Source organism: Malus domestica, chromosome 16, assembly GCF_042453785.1.
Source record: "Malus domestica chromosome 16, GDT2T_hap1".
In the NCBI taxonomy this organism is placed as follows: Eukaryota; Viridiplantae; Streptophyta; class Magnoliopsida; order Rosales; family Rosaceae; genus Malus; species Malus domestica.
In genome coordinates, this window is record NC_091676.1 from 2,489,353 (window position 1) to 2,504,397 (window position 15,045).

General features: G+C 37.4%; 1 protein-coding gene, 1 long non-coding RNA gene and 1 other non-coding gene across 5 annotated transcripts; 1 reads left to right on the forward strand and 2 right to left on the reverse strand.

The window, feature by feature from the left end:
- Positions 1-1,167: 1,167 nt before the first annotated feature.
- LOC139192653 (uncharacterized) lies at positions 1,168-3,336 on the forward strand. Its single transcript, XR_011576886.1, has 2 exons — positions 1,168-1,695; positions 2,926-3,336. It is a non-coding gene; the product is annotated as an uncharacterized lncRNA (long non-coding RNA).
- Positions 3,337-10,089: 6,753 nt separating this feature from the next.
- LOC139192828 (zinc finger CCCH domain-containing protein 15-like) lies at positions 10,090-12,957 on the reverse strand. Of its 3 annotated transcripts, none has more exons than XM_070815606.1 (4): positions 12,790-12,926; positions 12,551-12,589; positions 11,766-12,453; positions 10,753-11,420 (listed from the first exon to the last, which is right to left on the reverse strand). In XM_070815606.1, exons 3-4 carry the CDS (start codon positions 12,432-12,434, stop codon positions 11,085-11,087), a joined length of 1,005 nt encoding a protein of 334 aa, XP_070671707.1. In that variant the 5' UTR covers positions 12,435-12,453; positions 12,551-12,589; positions 12,790-12,926; the 3' UTR covers positions 10,753-11,084. The 3 variants fall into 3 exon arrangements, with proteins under 3 accessions (XP_070671708.1, XP_070671707.1, XP_070671709.1); XM_070815608.1 differs by having other exon boundaries at positions 12,551-12,633; positions 12,790-12,920; XM_070815607.1 differs by lacking the exon at positions 12,551-12,589 and having other exon boundaries at positions 10,090-11,420; positions 12,790-12,957.
- MIR2118A (microRNA MIR2118a) lies at positions 10,373-10,523 on the reverse strand. Its single transcript, NR_120983.1, has one exon. It is a non-coding gene; the product is annotated as a microRNA MIR2118a (primary transcript).
- Positions 12,958-15,045: the final 2,088 nt, after the last annotated feature.

Here is a 15,045-nt window from a genome sequence, read left to right on the forward strand (position 1 = left end):
CAAAATAAGGAGTTGAATTCCGATTACAGAGTATTGAACCGTTTACTAATTTTGGAGGAATCAAAAGTGTGGTGGGGCCCACACGAAAGAGGGAATCCAACTCCCCAAATTGAAGGAATTGAAATCCCTATATAGATGTGGTATCTGAGTTCCGGAAGATTGAGGTAATGGGAATGCATTTGTCCTGCCTATTATGCCCTCTGATTATTTTTATAATTTCAAGTCTACCACTCAACTCACCGCTCCCCATCGCTCCTTTTGCACTCTGCTTCATGCAGCACACCTCACCTTCCAGTTCCACCTCCCCGTGCGACCTTCACTACCCAACCCACCAACTCAAGAACTACATCCACGTATTCCGAAATTGGATTAAAAAATCAATCACCCAAACCCTGAAAATAAACAATTCAAACCATACTAAAACCCACAGATGCGAGGAAGCAATCATTCAAAAACCCATAAAATTATGAAATACTTTGCGGGCATAAGAGGTGGTGGCTATGGGGTAGGGTGAGTGGGGAAGATGGAGGTGAGGGCAGGGATAAAAGATATGAAAAATTGCAGGGAGAGAGGAGTGTTCTATTCAAATGGGTTTGAATAAGGGCATTATTGATACCACGGGTCTCCTCGAGGAAGAAAAGAGAATCGTGGCTCTGGTGAAGAGCACGGGTACTTCCAAGGGAAGCAGGGAATGATGAGATTTGCATAGATTTTCTAATAAATTTGTATACAAATTTAATTTTTTTGAAGAAGGGCATTATAGTAATCACATTGGTTTTCATTCCGATTAAGGTGAATTAGTAAACAACTTATATGAATTCAATACTATTTTTATTCCGATTCCAGAATATTTAAGTAAACAACTTCAACATGAATCTGATTTTGATTCCTTTTCATTTTAATTCCTCATCAATTCAATTCGTCTCGTTTTGATTCCGGTTACGTAAACAGACCATAAGAGTATAACTTGTACGTAATAAAAACAACCTAATTGTATTAGAGAAGTGAACTCCTAGTTGAGAATGAATTTCAAGTTTCCATTTTATACGGCATGTTCTGAATTCGATTCTTAATGTTGTGTAAATCACACTATAATAGCAAAAACATTGCTAAAATACCTCTGTAAATATTTCCGTCACGTATAAAAACTAAACAAATTAAGATTATCCATGCATACACATAAGCATTTTTAAAGTTTGACAGTGATAACCCATGAAACTAGTCGAGTCATCCCGAATCCCAACCCCAGTTCATGATTCTAATTTCATCATATCCATCCAGAAAAAGGAGAAGGAGAGAAAGCAAGCAACATCCAGAAGTAGCGAAGAAAAAATAAAATGAAATTACAATCATTGGATACTCGAGAAATATCGAGTTGTCGTCGTCCTCGTCAGGAAAATCCAATAAAGCGCCATGTGTTCCTTGACTGTCTAGTGGTTGGTGGACAGGAAGCGGCGCGTGAGGCCTCGATAGTCCATCTCAGCTAGCACCGCGTTGGTCCCCTCCCAACCCCCGAACCCTTTTTAGCCGTTTCAGGTCAAATACGGCGCCCCATTGGACCAGAAAGCAGCGTCCAACCGAGCCAGCACGCACGCTTCCGCATTGGATCCCTCGTAGGCATGTAAAAGCCCAAATAAAGAAAGAAAAGGAGTTACTGTTCTTCTTCTTTTTTTAACTGTGGTTAATGGAGGCCAGGTAACATGACTGACTACAAACTTAATGGAGAAATAAATTAGGGTACTTCATGTATTTTATCTTAATTGTTGATTTGCACTCGAAACTTTTATTTTGGGCAATTTCTCCTTGAATAATTATAAATATTTAAATTCACCGCTACTGTTATGTTATTTTTCACTTGTTATTTCGTTTAGTTTTATTTCTACAAATGTTAATTTTAACAACGTTAGTTGTTAAGACCATCTCCAACCCTTGGGCTAAAAACCAAATTTTTTAGCCCATAAAATTTAGCTTTTAGTCCAGAAACATCTTTTCTGCTCCAACCCTTCTACCCTAAAATTTTAGCCCGGAATTATTAAAGAATGAAATTAGCCTAAATTTTTTTCTTAAATCAATTTAAAAAAAAAAATATGTAGATTATTGTAAATTAATTTTATGAACATTTTAATCTAAAAAAATTTAAATTCCGATAAACATTTCACATTTAGCCCGGGGGGAAAGCTGGGGGGTATTTGGCCCAGAAATAGCATTTGTCATTTAGCCTAAAATTTTAGCATGGGTTGGAGAGTGTTTGGGGGGGGGTAATTCGGCTTTTAGCCCAGGGTTGGAGATGGTCTAAGAAGAGATTTTGGCTAAAATAAAAATTTTAAGACACTATTATTCATAAGTTCAGTTAAAAAAGGATTTGGATTGTCTACCCTCCCCATGCCCACTTATTTCTGTGGTCACAGTTAAATCACATCAACATTTTATATTCATATTACTTTTTCTCTTATTATTTCTATAAAAAAAATTCATATAAAATGTTGACATGGTTTAACCGTAACCACATAATATAAAAGGGCATGAGAATGGTATGGGATGGAGAGGGCAGACTGACAATCCAAGTCTGTAAAAAAATCGGCACAAGATGCTATTAACAGTTTTTTTTTTTTTTTGTTGATGAGTTTTAAAAAAAATCTATTTAGTTTACTTGGCCTTCCCTTTTTTGTTTTGGGTCCTCTCTTTTTCTTTTATTTTTTTATAAACGATATTATCTATATTAAGAGTGGGAGAGTAGGCTAATCCTCACAATAAGCAAGTTATAATAATATAATTCAAATTTAATTTTGACGAGAATCAAATTTTTTCTATTTAGGGGTCTCTTTATTCTTTTATATTGTCTTGGAGTGATTTGTCATCTTTGATATGATATATCATTTTAGGGATATGCCCTTCGCATAAGGTAGTGATTTAATATTATTTCAGGGGACGAGGATTTGAGTATTCCGGTCGCTCTGTGTGAGATTTGGGTACTGGGGATTCCTCCATCAATATCGAAAGAGACAATGACTGGGCTCCTCCCCTTGGTCACAAAGAACGGAGCTTGGCTGTTGAAAAATCAGCAGCAGCTCCTGCTGCTAGCAAATTACAGGTAGATATGTGTTCAAGTAATAAATTTTTTAATCACAACTTTAACACGTGTTTATCCGTAATTCACTAACAACAGGAGTTGTTGCTGATTTTTTCAGCAGCCAAGCTTTCTCCGGTCATAAATCTTAACAATGACCGGGCTCCTCCCCTCAGTCATAAATCTTAATAATTAACAGGCTTTAACTTTCAAACAGAAATTAAAAGGATTGGATACTACAGCCTCCTCATGTAAAACGACAAGTAATAAGATTAGAGGGAAAAAAAAACAAGGTAAGGAACAAGTTATGAACCACGAAGGATGTATGGAACATCTAAATCAGAGAACTGGCTCATAGTCACATATAGCATTTCAGCACACAACTTTTCTTGTTCGTTTTTGTTGTGTTCTTCCCAATCTCCACATTCCACAACTTCCTGCTACTTCTACCTTCCCATTCTATTCCTTTCTCTATTTTATTTCCCCTCACAACTATACACCTAATTTTTCGAGGGAACAAACTAAGCAGGGAAAGTAAGGGAAAGAGACCAAAAGACATGGAATCATTGGCCTTGGTGGTTTTAGGGAGAGAAGAAAAACCTCCCATCATATCAGATATATGAAGTTTTAAGGTTTTCTCTTCTTCCTAACCCACTAAAGCCAATAATTCCATGTTATTTCTCTCGTTCCGTCCTACAGTCCTACTGCTTTCTCTCTATTTTATTACAAACCTTTTTTCTATGCAGGAAAAGTTAGGGAAGGAGATGAAAGGGCATGGAATCGTTGGCTTGAGTGGTTTTAAGAAGAGAAAATACTCCACTTTATGATTTTCATATTTGTGGATTTTTCTTCTTCCAAATCCACTCAAACCAATAACTACAAGTCTCTCCTCTTTTTCCCCCTCCTTTCTATTTTATTCTCTCCAGAAGGAGAAGATGGGATGTGTATATAGTGGAAGAGGGAGAGATCAAAGTACAAATGGTGGGTGAGACTTCTAGTTCCTGAATTCAAAAGCATTGAATTTGAACGCATGCAGCTGGCTCCTCTGCCTGGGAAGATTATGGGAGCTATGGTGCAGTCTGACATATTGATTCTCTCCAGAGCACTAGACGACAGCCTATACGAGCTTCATGTTGGGCTTCTCTTACCAATTTACCATAGCTCGGACTTTCAGTTTCAAGAATAACAAAACGAATGCTCAGCCATCTTCAACCGACTCGATCAAGGTGTTATAGGGTAAAAAATAGCTCGAAATGACACGAAAATCGTTTTCAATCGAGGGCTAGGCCAAATGGCTTATAGGCCCCACTAGGCCCAAACCTCTAAATCAGGCCAGCTGGTTGGCCATTTCTAGCCAGCTAGAGCCAGCCTCCAGTCTAGCCCTCCAACGCCAGAATGTCAAGTTTGACATTTTATCAGCTGTCCAGCTCCAGATTGTCAAGCTCGACATTTTGCCAATCCTCCAACTCAGCCTAATTGAATGCTAACGGCGACATGAAGTCAACATGACGCCATCTAGCAACGGTTGGCTAGCGTCATGTTGTTGTTAGGTTACCGTTGGAATTTGATATATATATATATTTTTTTTACGAATTTAAAAAAAAATTCTAATTTTTTTTCTATAAATACCTACATCATTCCTACAACATTGAAAGCTTAATATGAGAAGTGTCATGTTAATAAGAATCTTATTTAAATTTGCAACACAACCAATACATCTCGACACGTGGCACCCGAAATCCTATCCGATAAATTATTAAGATTACATAAAGATAAGAAATTTGGAGAGTTACTCACTTTAACGATATGTGTAACTCTATATCCTATCCAAAAAATTATTGAAATTACATAAAGATAAGAAATCTGGAGAGTTACTCACGTTAGCGACATGTGACACACCCCGACCCGGAATGTCCACTAGGACTCCAAATCAAGCTGTGCTGGCTGACACCAGGAACAAGTGTCACTTGAAATCATATCCAAAAAATTATTGAGATTATATAAAGATACGAAATCCGGAGGCTATTCATTTGGCAACAAGTGGCACTCAAATATGTTCGAAAACCTTATTTTAATATGGTAGTTTAATTTAATTAAAATAATAAATTATGTTTGGCCTATGATCCTTTGGCCTTCTCAGTTGGAGATGATTTTTTATCAAAGGGTTATGTTTGGCCTATGGTCCCCTGGCTCCATCGGTTAGAGATGGTATAAAATATGGCATAGTACTGTTCATTAAAATATAATTTCTTGCAGAGCTATAGAGTTAAAAGGAGCTCTTTGGCCCTACTTCGATTGGAAATTACCTCATATGTTGGTTTTAGGTTTGGATCAACGCTTACTCGCGAAACACGATAATGAGATGTTATCTTTGTCATATATGATTTTATCTCTTTTTTTTTTTTTTTAGGAAAGAAAATCATTTAGTAAACATTATAACTTATTTTCCAGGTATGATTTTCATGGTCAAATGGTTTGGACATTTGTTATATAATAACGTTTTTGACATAAGATTTCATGGTTTTATGGCCTGTTTTCTCTATGTTCTATTTGATATGATTCGAAAATGTTTTGTAGTTTTTTGTTCGATTGACAAAAGGAAAGAAAAGAAACAAGTAAACAGGTGAAATACAACACGTGACATATTGTAAAATCTATAAATGGTTCATAATTAGACACGATATGTTAACATGTTTGATTGAGTTAAGCATAATTTCACCCGGCCCGAAATTGACAAGAGTCGCGTTGTTAGACATAAAGAATGATATATGAAATGTTTGAGCGTTGTGTTACTATATCCCCAGTCCATGTCCACAGACGGTCATAATTCCATGCAACCTCACCCTTTGCCTCTCTTGCATTAATTTGTCGAATAACGATAACAACTTTTATTAATTAATTACTCTCTAATTGGGATTAAGCTCTTGTGGCTATGAGTAATCTTTCAAGGTATTTTTGGTGGGTTAGTTGAGATAGGTTTGTGACGAATTAAAATAGACTTGATTTCAGTCATTTATTCATTGTGGCAAAATATGAGATGGATATAAATGGACATGATAGGTTATAAATCCACAATAGAGGAGGTTATCCAACATATTCTTATACATACGTTACAAGTCTTGCCTTACATGTCTTTGCCAATCCAATTATAATTGAAGGTCCAATCCCATCCAGCTCACCATATATGTCAGGGTTAAGCTCGTCTCTAGTGTCAGTTGGAACATAAGAAATGATGCAATTTCTCATTAATTTTGGCGTAAAATTTTATGATACAAATTAATTTTCAGGCTTTAAACGATGCATATAACACATACTTGATTAATTAATACTAGCAAACATTTGCACAACAGTTTGAGTTTTTGACTAAAAACTATTGAGATTATGAATCCCACAATCAGGAAAAGTAGCGAATTTGCAAGTGTTTATAAGGAGTTATACGATTCCTCATATTGTCAATTGATTCCAACTTCATTCACGGTATCAGATTGATCAAGGTCTTATATACATGGTCCAATGAGATCGGAATACATAGTACAAAAATACAACGTTGTAACATTTGGTTCAATAAGATCGGTTAACCAGGTCAATAATATTGTCATAATGATTTGTCATCGATAATAAGATTTGGTTCCAAAATTTTCAACGTGAATTTTAATTTTTTTTATACAATGGTAAAATTGATTACAAAGAAAAGTTACAAAGCAAATGTCCACAATAATTACACAAAGGAAAAGTGGATTAAGAAGTCGCAAAGAGATTTCCAAATTTCTCACTGTTAGAAAACAACTCCAAATTGCCAAAAACCAAGGATCATCTTCGTGAAAATTAGATGAAGCTGCAAAGTATGATTAATTAATATAATGCATCTTTAACGAATACTACTTAATTAGGAAGAAAATTAGATGAAGCTGCCGATGGAAGAAAATGCAGGAAAAGATAGGGAAAGAGATGAACAGTAGGAAATCGTTGAAATGAGCGGTATTGGAAAGAACTTTTCTTTTTCTTTTTCAAAGATTGTGTTCTTTCCACTCCGCTCATTTCGACAACTTCCTGCCACTCCTCCCTTTCCCCTTACTCCTTTGATCACCATTTTATCTCCCCCCACAACTAGAAATGCACCTCTTCCTCTGATGGAACAAGCTAAGTAGGAAAAGCTAGGAAAAGAGACGAAAAGGTAGGGAATCATTGGAATGAGGGGTTTTGGGGAGAGAAAAAAACACCACTTTATGAATTTATGTGAGTTATTTTTTTTCTTTCTTCCCAATCCGCTCATTCCACTAACTCCATGCCTCTCCTCTCTTTCCCCCTTAATCCTTTATGTTTTAATTTCCTTAGCGACTTAAATTAAACAGGAAACGGTAGGGAAAGAGTAAAAAGGCATGGAATCATGGGTGTAAGTGGTTCCGAAAGAATAATCTCCACTTTCTGATTTAATTTTTTTAAATAGTTGTGGGTTTTTTTTTCTTTATTTCCGATCCACTTACACCAATAACTCCATGCCACTCCTCTCCTTCCCCCTTCCCCTTTTTATTTGATTTTCCATAGCTCACATAGAAGAAGAAGAAGATGGTGTGTTTGTATATATAATGGGAGAGGGAGAGGATAAAAGTACAGGGGTTGGTGAGGCTTTTAGTTTCGGAATTCGAACGACTTGAAACACGCATTGATTGGAACTTGAATGCATTCAGCTGGCGTGCTGGCGTGCTTGCATGGACGACTGGCTGTGTTGTATGGGCTTCACATTACATTGGGCTTGTTTATTTTGGGCCTTGAGTTTACAATTTAATCATAGCCCAAATTTGGAACGAAACTGAACCAAGGTAGACTAGAAGACGTGTTCAAAGCTCAAATCCACCTTGACCTAAAAGTCCTCCAACTCCTTCTCTATCAAGTCTCTAAAGTTAGGTCTGTGTTGTTGGTCACAGGCACAACTCATCTATTAGTATGTCTTACCATATATCATATCATCGCACAAGGGATTTGAAAGCACCATTTCTTTTCGTATTCCATAAAATCCTATATGTGCTAGTGAACACTCTGTTTTTTGTCTTTGTTTTTATTTTAGTAAATAAAAATTTTTGTGTTTCATTTTGTTTATTTATTTATTTTAAATACAGTTGGAATGAATATCTTTTATCTTTCAAATCACGGTTAGTGCAAATACAATGATTGCGAGTTGAAATTTTGTAAAGGTGCATTTTTTTTCATCACCTTCAAGGGATGGTAATGATCATACTTTATTTTTCACCATTTAATGAGTTTAAATTTCGAGATATGTGTAATGGATATACACAAATATTAAATTATTAAGGTCTCAATCTTTCAGATACAACGGATTTAGAATTAATCCACATATCTAATAAAAAATAAATGTTAGAAAATATTAAACAAGGCAAAAAATGGGCAAATCAAACTATTAATGAAAAATAGCACTGCAAAAAACAAATATTAAAGTAGGAAGATGATTAGTTAAGAAGAAAATGAGATCACGTCACAGATAAGTTCTGCACTGTGTGGACCCATTTTGGGTGCAGAAGATCCTGTCGGCTCTCTCAAAAGTTCAAGGCAAGAGTAGAAGCTAATGGAGGATAAGTTAGGGAAAGAAAGAGATGCGAAAAGTCGTTAGAATGAGCAGTTTTGGAGACAACTCTAGAATACTTTCGTGTTCTTCCCAAAATTCATATTTTAACAACTTTATGCAACTCATCTTTTTTCCCCCTTATTGCACGATTTTCTCTTTTCACTCGTGTTTTCTTCCCCGAAAAAACAAACAAACAAACAAACAAACACACTATTTGCTAGTATGTATGTTGAAATACGCAAGAGGGGAAGGAAACGGGAGAAATTTAGGAAGTTGAAGGAATGGAGGGGGTGGGGAAGAAATGCCCTAGCTATTTTTTGTTTTCGTTTTTACCCTTTATCCTATTGCAGCCCCCACCCAATCCTACCCCTTAAATTAACTTTTTCAATTTTTATTCGAATATCGTAGATGGTGAATTCAATACTAAATTAAGCTGTCTATTATGTGGCTTAACTGAATTCTCCCTCCTCTTAGTATAAAAATATCGATGTACTAAAAAAATATATAAATGTTTGGGATATAGTACATTGATGGAGTTTTTCTGATAGAAAGAGATATATGGAGACTGACGAAAGATTACGATTTGAGGTGGAATTGGAATCCGATGCGGATGCTTTGGTGTTCTTCTTTCCTCCACCAAAGTATAATTAGCCAGGCAAAAGAACAAGTAATTATTACAAATTAAAAAATCTCATGACCAATCAAAGAGAAATTATGAATTTTAATTTACCAGAGGTAATTTGCTTTCTTGAAATTTCCTCATTTTCCTGTCGGTTATTTTTCTTGGTGAAAAAGGTTGATAACAAGAATTTGATTTTACGAATTTTTTTGTTATCTTTGTACATTTTGGTCAAGTCATGCTCCTATGTTATTACTTTTAGGCTTATTTTTCACCATGATTTACGAAAATTTATTACCTCCTACTCTACCTTATTTTCACTCATTATTTTGGTCTTTTTACCACGTTTCGTCAACTGAGTGTTTTTTTTTTTTGTAACTTGTTTTCAAATTTTAAACATTTTAAATTATTAAAAAATAAATACGTTAATCATACTTTTTATCGTTTTTACTATTAAACTCATCGGTTTGGAGTCGTAGGGCAACCAGACAGTCGGTAACGCAGGGTCATCAAAATGATTTAGCGGTTACAACGGATTCCAAGCAAGGTTTGGACTCGAAATTGGAGGTCTGGGAGGAGCGGAGACGCCAAATGATACAAGAAGACGACGCTCGCATAAACACAGGGCCAGAAAATTCTCGACACCCAAGTCCGGTGAACGTTAACAAAAGGACAGAGCCTGCCCGCAGGTAGGCAAGGGTAGCAGGATTTCCTGTATTTGTCAATGGCGTTGGAAATTCCATGCCAAAATATTGCAGGATTTACAGTTTGCAGCTTAAAATATAATAAAATGAGAAATACTTTCAGGGAAGTAAAGCGCAATTTACAAAGTTTCTGTGAGCCTTTATTTTCTTTCAAATTTATCCTTTTCTTTTACAAACAAGGGACCACTTTCATGAACCAAATTAAGCTGCTAATTAACATCATTAAATTTTGCTACGCAATAATATTAAAACAGATCAACTTACTTGAATCCAAAATATTGTAAACAATTAACAGAAAATTAAGGAATAACAAAGGAAATTGAAAACGAGAGGGCAAGAGATCTGATGACTTTACCAGCATCTGAAAACGCATAAAATAATTACAGATAATAATTTAATTAGAAAAAAGGTGGGAAAAGGAGGAGGCAGAGGAAATCATGGGACTTAGTGGCATCGGTAGGAGAAGAAGAACTCCAGATCCTCAATGTTTTCTCACCGAGCTACTAAGTCCAATAACTTCCTCAAACTCTTTCTCCCTTTCCCCCTTCTCTCACGTCATATTTCTTCCTCCAGCGGACGACGGGTACAATGCTTGCCTGCTCCCTTTTATACACACTACACAGAGAGCGTCACGAAGCCCTAGTCAACCAAAAACTGTTCAGGCCCTGGACAATATTGGACTGGTTTCGTATATGGGCCGAATTTTATGACCCACTGAACCGGCCCAACACAAACCACAAACTTTCATTTTTTGTTTCATGTTTTTGTTTAAGTAGATATATATAAAATTGAAGTATATATGATGATGCTTCCAAATGTTCAATTTAGTTAAAACCCAAATCAACATATACAAAAATGAAATAGGAGCTCATATTTTGTCCACCTTCCGGGCCATGAAGTCTTTCCACATTTTACCTCAACAAATTTACCGTAGCATATGACACTAATTATTATTTGTTTTATGTATTTCTGTCCGTATTTATACTTACTTCATACCTGGTATATACCATTTATATACGATATCTTCCGATGGGAGGCATATGTAACATAAACATTTGGCTCTCCTTTCTCATCTTATTACTGTTGTCTCCATCATCATAATACCCCTTTATTTTACCTGTCCAGATTGAACTGCCTTTGCCTGGGCTTGTTTGGAACCATCAGCTTTTCATTCTCGGTGAGGGCGTGGCGGAAATGGCAGCGGTGACCGTATGGGCAGACAACGCCGGAAAGCACCATCCTACAGACCTCGGTCTTGTAGCGTGGGTGGCGGATCACAGGGCGGAGCTCCTCAATCCCATGTGCAAACTGGCAGTGATCGCCGTAAGGACACTCTCCAACCTCCTGCCACTTGTTGCACAGCTCTGTCTTGTACATGCCTTGGTTGTACACCTCCAATTCCAGCGGCGCCTCCTCCTCTTTCACCCCTCTCGGAACAAACACCTTTTGCTGCATCATCCATCGTCATCATCAGTTCCCACCACCATCATTACACAAAATCAAACCTTAAATTAGTACACTGTTTATTAAAAAAAAACTGTAAAGGCTACCAACTAGTCACTTTTTCTGTTGGAAAATTTCACAAACACCTTGCATGTCATCCGCCATTGGTGAACTTCCGAAATAAACAAGTGGCAAATTAAAAATCAAAGCCGCATCGAAGTTAGATTAAGAACTAAGCAAATCAAACAAACTAAGTAAAATCAAAACCGCATTAAAATTAGACTGAAAATTATTATTTTGTGAATTAACTTAAAGAAAAATCAATGGTGGAGGATGTAGAAAATGGCTTACCGAAGCATTGAATGTAGTGGCGGCACGAGGTCGAGAGGTGGTCCGAGTCCGAGAGGCAGTGCTAGCACCGGCTTGAGCGGCCTGAGCAGCCTTCACGTATCCATCAGACCTCACAGATATGCTCTTAGGCAGCGAAAACCTCTCCACATCAATATTCTCCGCGTCACCGCCTTCGCTCTCAATCACACTCATAGGGCTCTCGTCGGACATGTCCTGCTCTGCTCGCTTGTCATCAATTTTCATGTCACGAAGTCCGTTAACGATCCCAAACGGCGCGGTCGTCTGAACAGAGGAGGGGGAACCGAATTGTTTCTGCACGGAGGCGTGGACGAGCAGACTGAGGTGCTTGTTGAGCTCGAGATTGAGAGAGCGGAGATGAACGTTCTCGCGGCGGAGAGCGTCGGCTTCCTCGGAGGTTTCTTGGAGGCGCTTGAGGCAGCGGCTGTGGCGGTTCACCATCTCCTGATGATCTTGAACGAGGAGCGAATTGTAGAGTTGGCGGTGGCGGTGAGCTGAAGACGAGCTGTGGTCCGATTCGACGTCGTATTGACTGACCGAAGCCTTGCGATCAAAAATGGCGGAGTAGAGTGAAGCGAAGACGGCGTCGTCTGTGTGGGATTGCGGCATTGCAGATGTGGCGTGGCCGCCATACGCGGTGTCATTTTGCATCTGCGCGGTTGTTGTTTCGCTGCACAAAAGTAGCGTTAAATTCAATTCGCGAAAGGAAAACAAGAAACCTCTCGCTTTATAATCAAGAAAAGCACGCAAGGGAAGAGGAATCGTACTTTTTCTCGAAATTTCGCTTTTATTTCTTCAATTTTACTCTGGAATTTAACAGAGGAGTAGTGTTGTGAATTTCAGAAGCAATCTAATTAATCAACGGAATCAGATCTAGGTTTAATTTCACAAATATTGGAAAAATAAATATAATTATCGAAAAAAATTGATGAGAAATTGAACAAAGAATTAAAGCAGAGACTGAAAAGCTGTTTGGATCGAGGGAAAACGAAGAGCAGTCGTTTACCTTCCGAAGCAACAGAAGATCTTCTCCTCCTCCTTCTCCTCCGTTGGAGTGAGAAGAGTGACGAATGGAGGTGCTCAGGTCCGGTGGCTGGTTTTATAGGCTTGGCGGTGGAGGAGAGATTTGGAGGGAAAGGGAGGAGCAAAACAGATTCGAAACTGTTTTGGACAAGCGTTTAACTGAATGCCTCATCAGCATTTCAATCGAGGCGGCTTAGCGTTGTTTTGCCTGATCTGCCCTCACTGTCAGACCAGCTTCGTTGCATTATTCATGGTTTTTAAGTCATTCAGTAGCAACAATTAGTTAAGACTGAAAAGCAAGAAGTTGTTTCACTTAGCTACTTTGAGCCTTTGGATTTTTATGTGCTTGATCGAACGGATTCAAAAACTCTAGGTCCCGCCAAACGCGGGGAATGATGAGATATAACAAACAGGCGCCCCCTGCAGATGATTACTCTTTTGAGTGAGTGCCAATTAGTAAACAGTAACAAATACAGATGTTACAAATTCCATCCATCCAATTGAAATGACTTAATTGATCAACAATCTCAATCCTCTATTTTTAGAACACTATTCATAAATTATAGAAGAAAAAAAATTAGATAAATTCAAAACTACTAAGTATACATTTGTAATGAATAAAATGGATGAATACGGCTTTACAAATAAACTCTTAATCCAGTGATCATATGGTTTCAGGTTTGGGTAATTTTTGGTGGAATTGATCTTTGAGGGAATACCTAAAAAATAAACGGTTTGAATCGTTAAAATATATTACAAAGTAGGTTCAACAAAAACGTATGTCAAAAGTTGTGTCACAAATCCATTGTCTAATTTGTATCAACTTATGGATTGGTCAACACATAAATTGACATAAACGTTCACATTCTATCAGTCGAGAAGGGGTAAGAGCGAGAAGTGGTCCGCTTAAAGCAAGCACCTTGCTAGTTCATGCTAAACCAATTCCTAGAAGAAGGCTTCACTAAAGCCTGGTAATAATATAGTAAGGGTAGTGATCAGATCAAATAAATTAAAGAAGATCAATAACAAAAAATCAATAACGGTGTGTGGAAACTAAAAATAGATATGTGAGTATCACTATCATGTAATAATACTATAACTCATCTTATTACACACACACAAAAATTAAAAAAAATTAAAAAAAAGAGAAAAGATATTTCCACCTAATCCACCTAGCCCGGGATCCGAACCTTTGTAATTTGATCAAATGACTACAGTTATTATCATATTTAAAGGGGCCCCATGTTTGTAGCCGTTGAATTAAATTTCAACGATCCGAATCCCAAACTGGATGGATTAGGTGGAAAAGGATCCGGAGATGATCCCTTTCCTTAACAATATACACATCAAGTTTTATATTTGTAAAAAATTTGATTCATGTAACGTGTTATGTTCCGAATTGTGATCCCTGCCCATATACATATTGTTCAAAGGAGAGACTGCTAGAGGTAGAGCTAGAGCTAGAGGATTTAGGTTATGTTGTTGCTTGGTTTGGAAGGTAATTGAGAGACGGGTGAGGGGGGAGATCTTGCTTCATTTTGCTGTAAACCGGTTTTCCATTAATTTTTAATTAAGGTGGTTAATTAAAGGAGCGATTAGTGTTGGTATATGGTCCAGCCCATGATCAATGTTCTAGATTATTCTAGTAAGCAAGAGATGAGGCTGGAGCTTGCTAGACAATTCTAGAATGTTATTAAGTTGATGGAAAAAGCTAGAGAGTACTAGCTTCCTTGGTTGCAAATGGAAAGATCTAGAAGCTACAAGTATATGGCTAGTCTAGATTTTTCTATACTAGAGGTTTGAAGAAGGAACTAGAAACTAGTAGAATGCCAAGCCCTCACCTATAAATATGGGTGTGATGTAACCAATTGAGAACCAAGAGTGAGTAGCAAAGGATCAAGTCCAAAGCTAGAGTTCCACTCCAAGAGTGAGAGTGAGAGTGTTCCACTACACATTGTGTGAGTGAAGTTTAGAGTGATAGAAAGTGTGTGTTATACTTTCTTGTATCCATCAAGCCTTGTCTTTGGCTTGGTAAGACTACTCTTGTTGTATTCATTTTTTTTTCTTGTAGTGAAGATTCCTTGTTTGGTGGACGTAGGCATAAATTGCCGAACCACATAAATTCTTGGCGTCCATTTTCTACTTTACCTTGTGCATTCTCTATCTTGTAGTACCGACATTCCTAACAAGTGGTATCAGAGCCCGGTTGGCTCGTACTGCGAGATGGAAGGAAGTGGCA

What these genes read in the sequence shown, in the direction of transcription:
- LOC139192828 (XM_070815607.1), bottom strand. Translation starts at nt 12,434, where the DNA reads ATGCAAAATGACACCGCGTATGGCGGCCACGCCACATCTGCAATGCCG. An exon ending in CCACTACATTCAATGCTTCG is followed by an intron (nt 11,421 to 11,765) that starts GTAAGCCATTTT and finishes TGGATGATGCAG; the next exon opens with CAAAAGGTGTTTGTTCCGAG.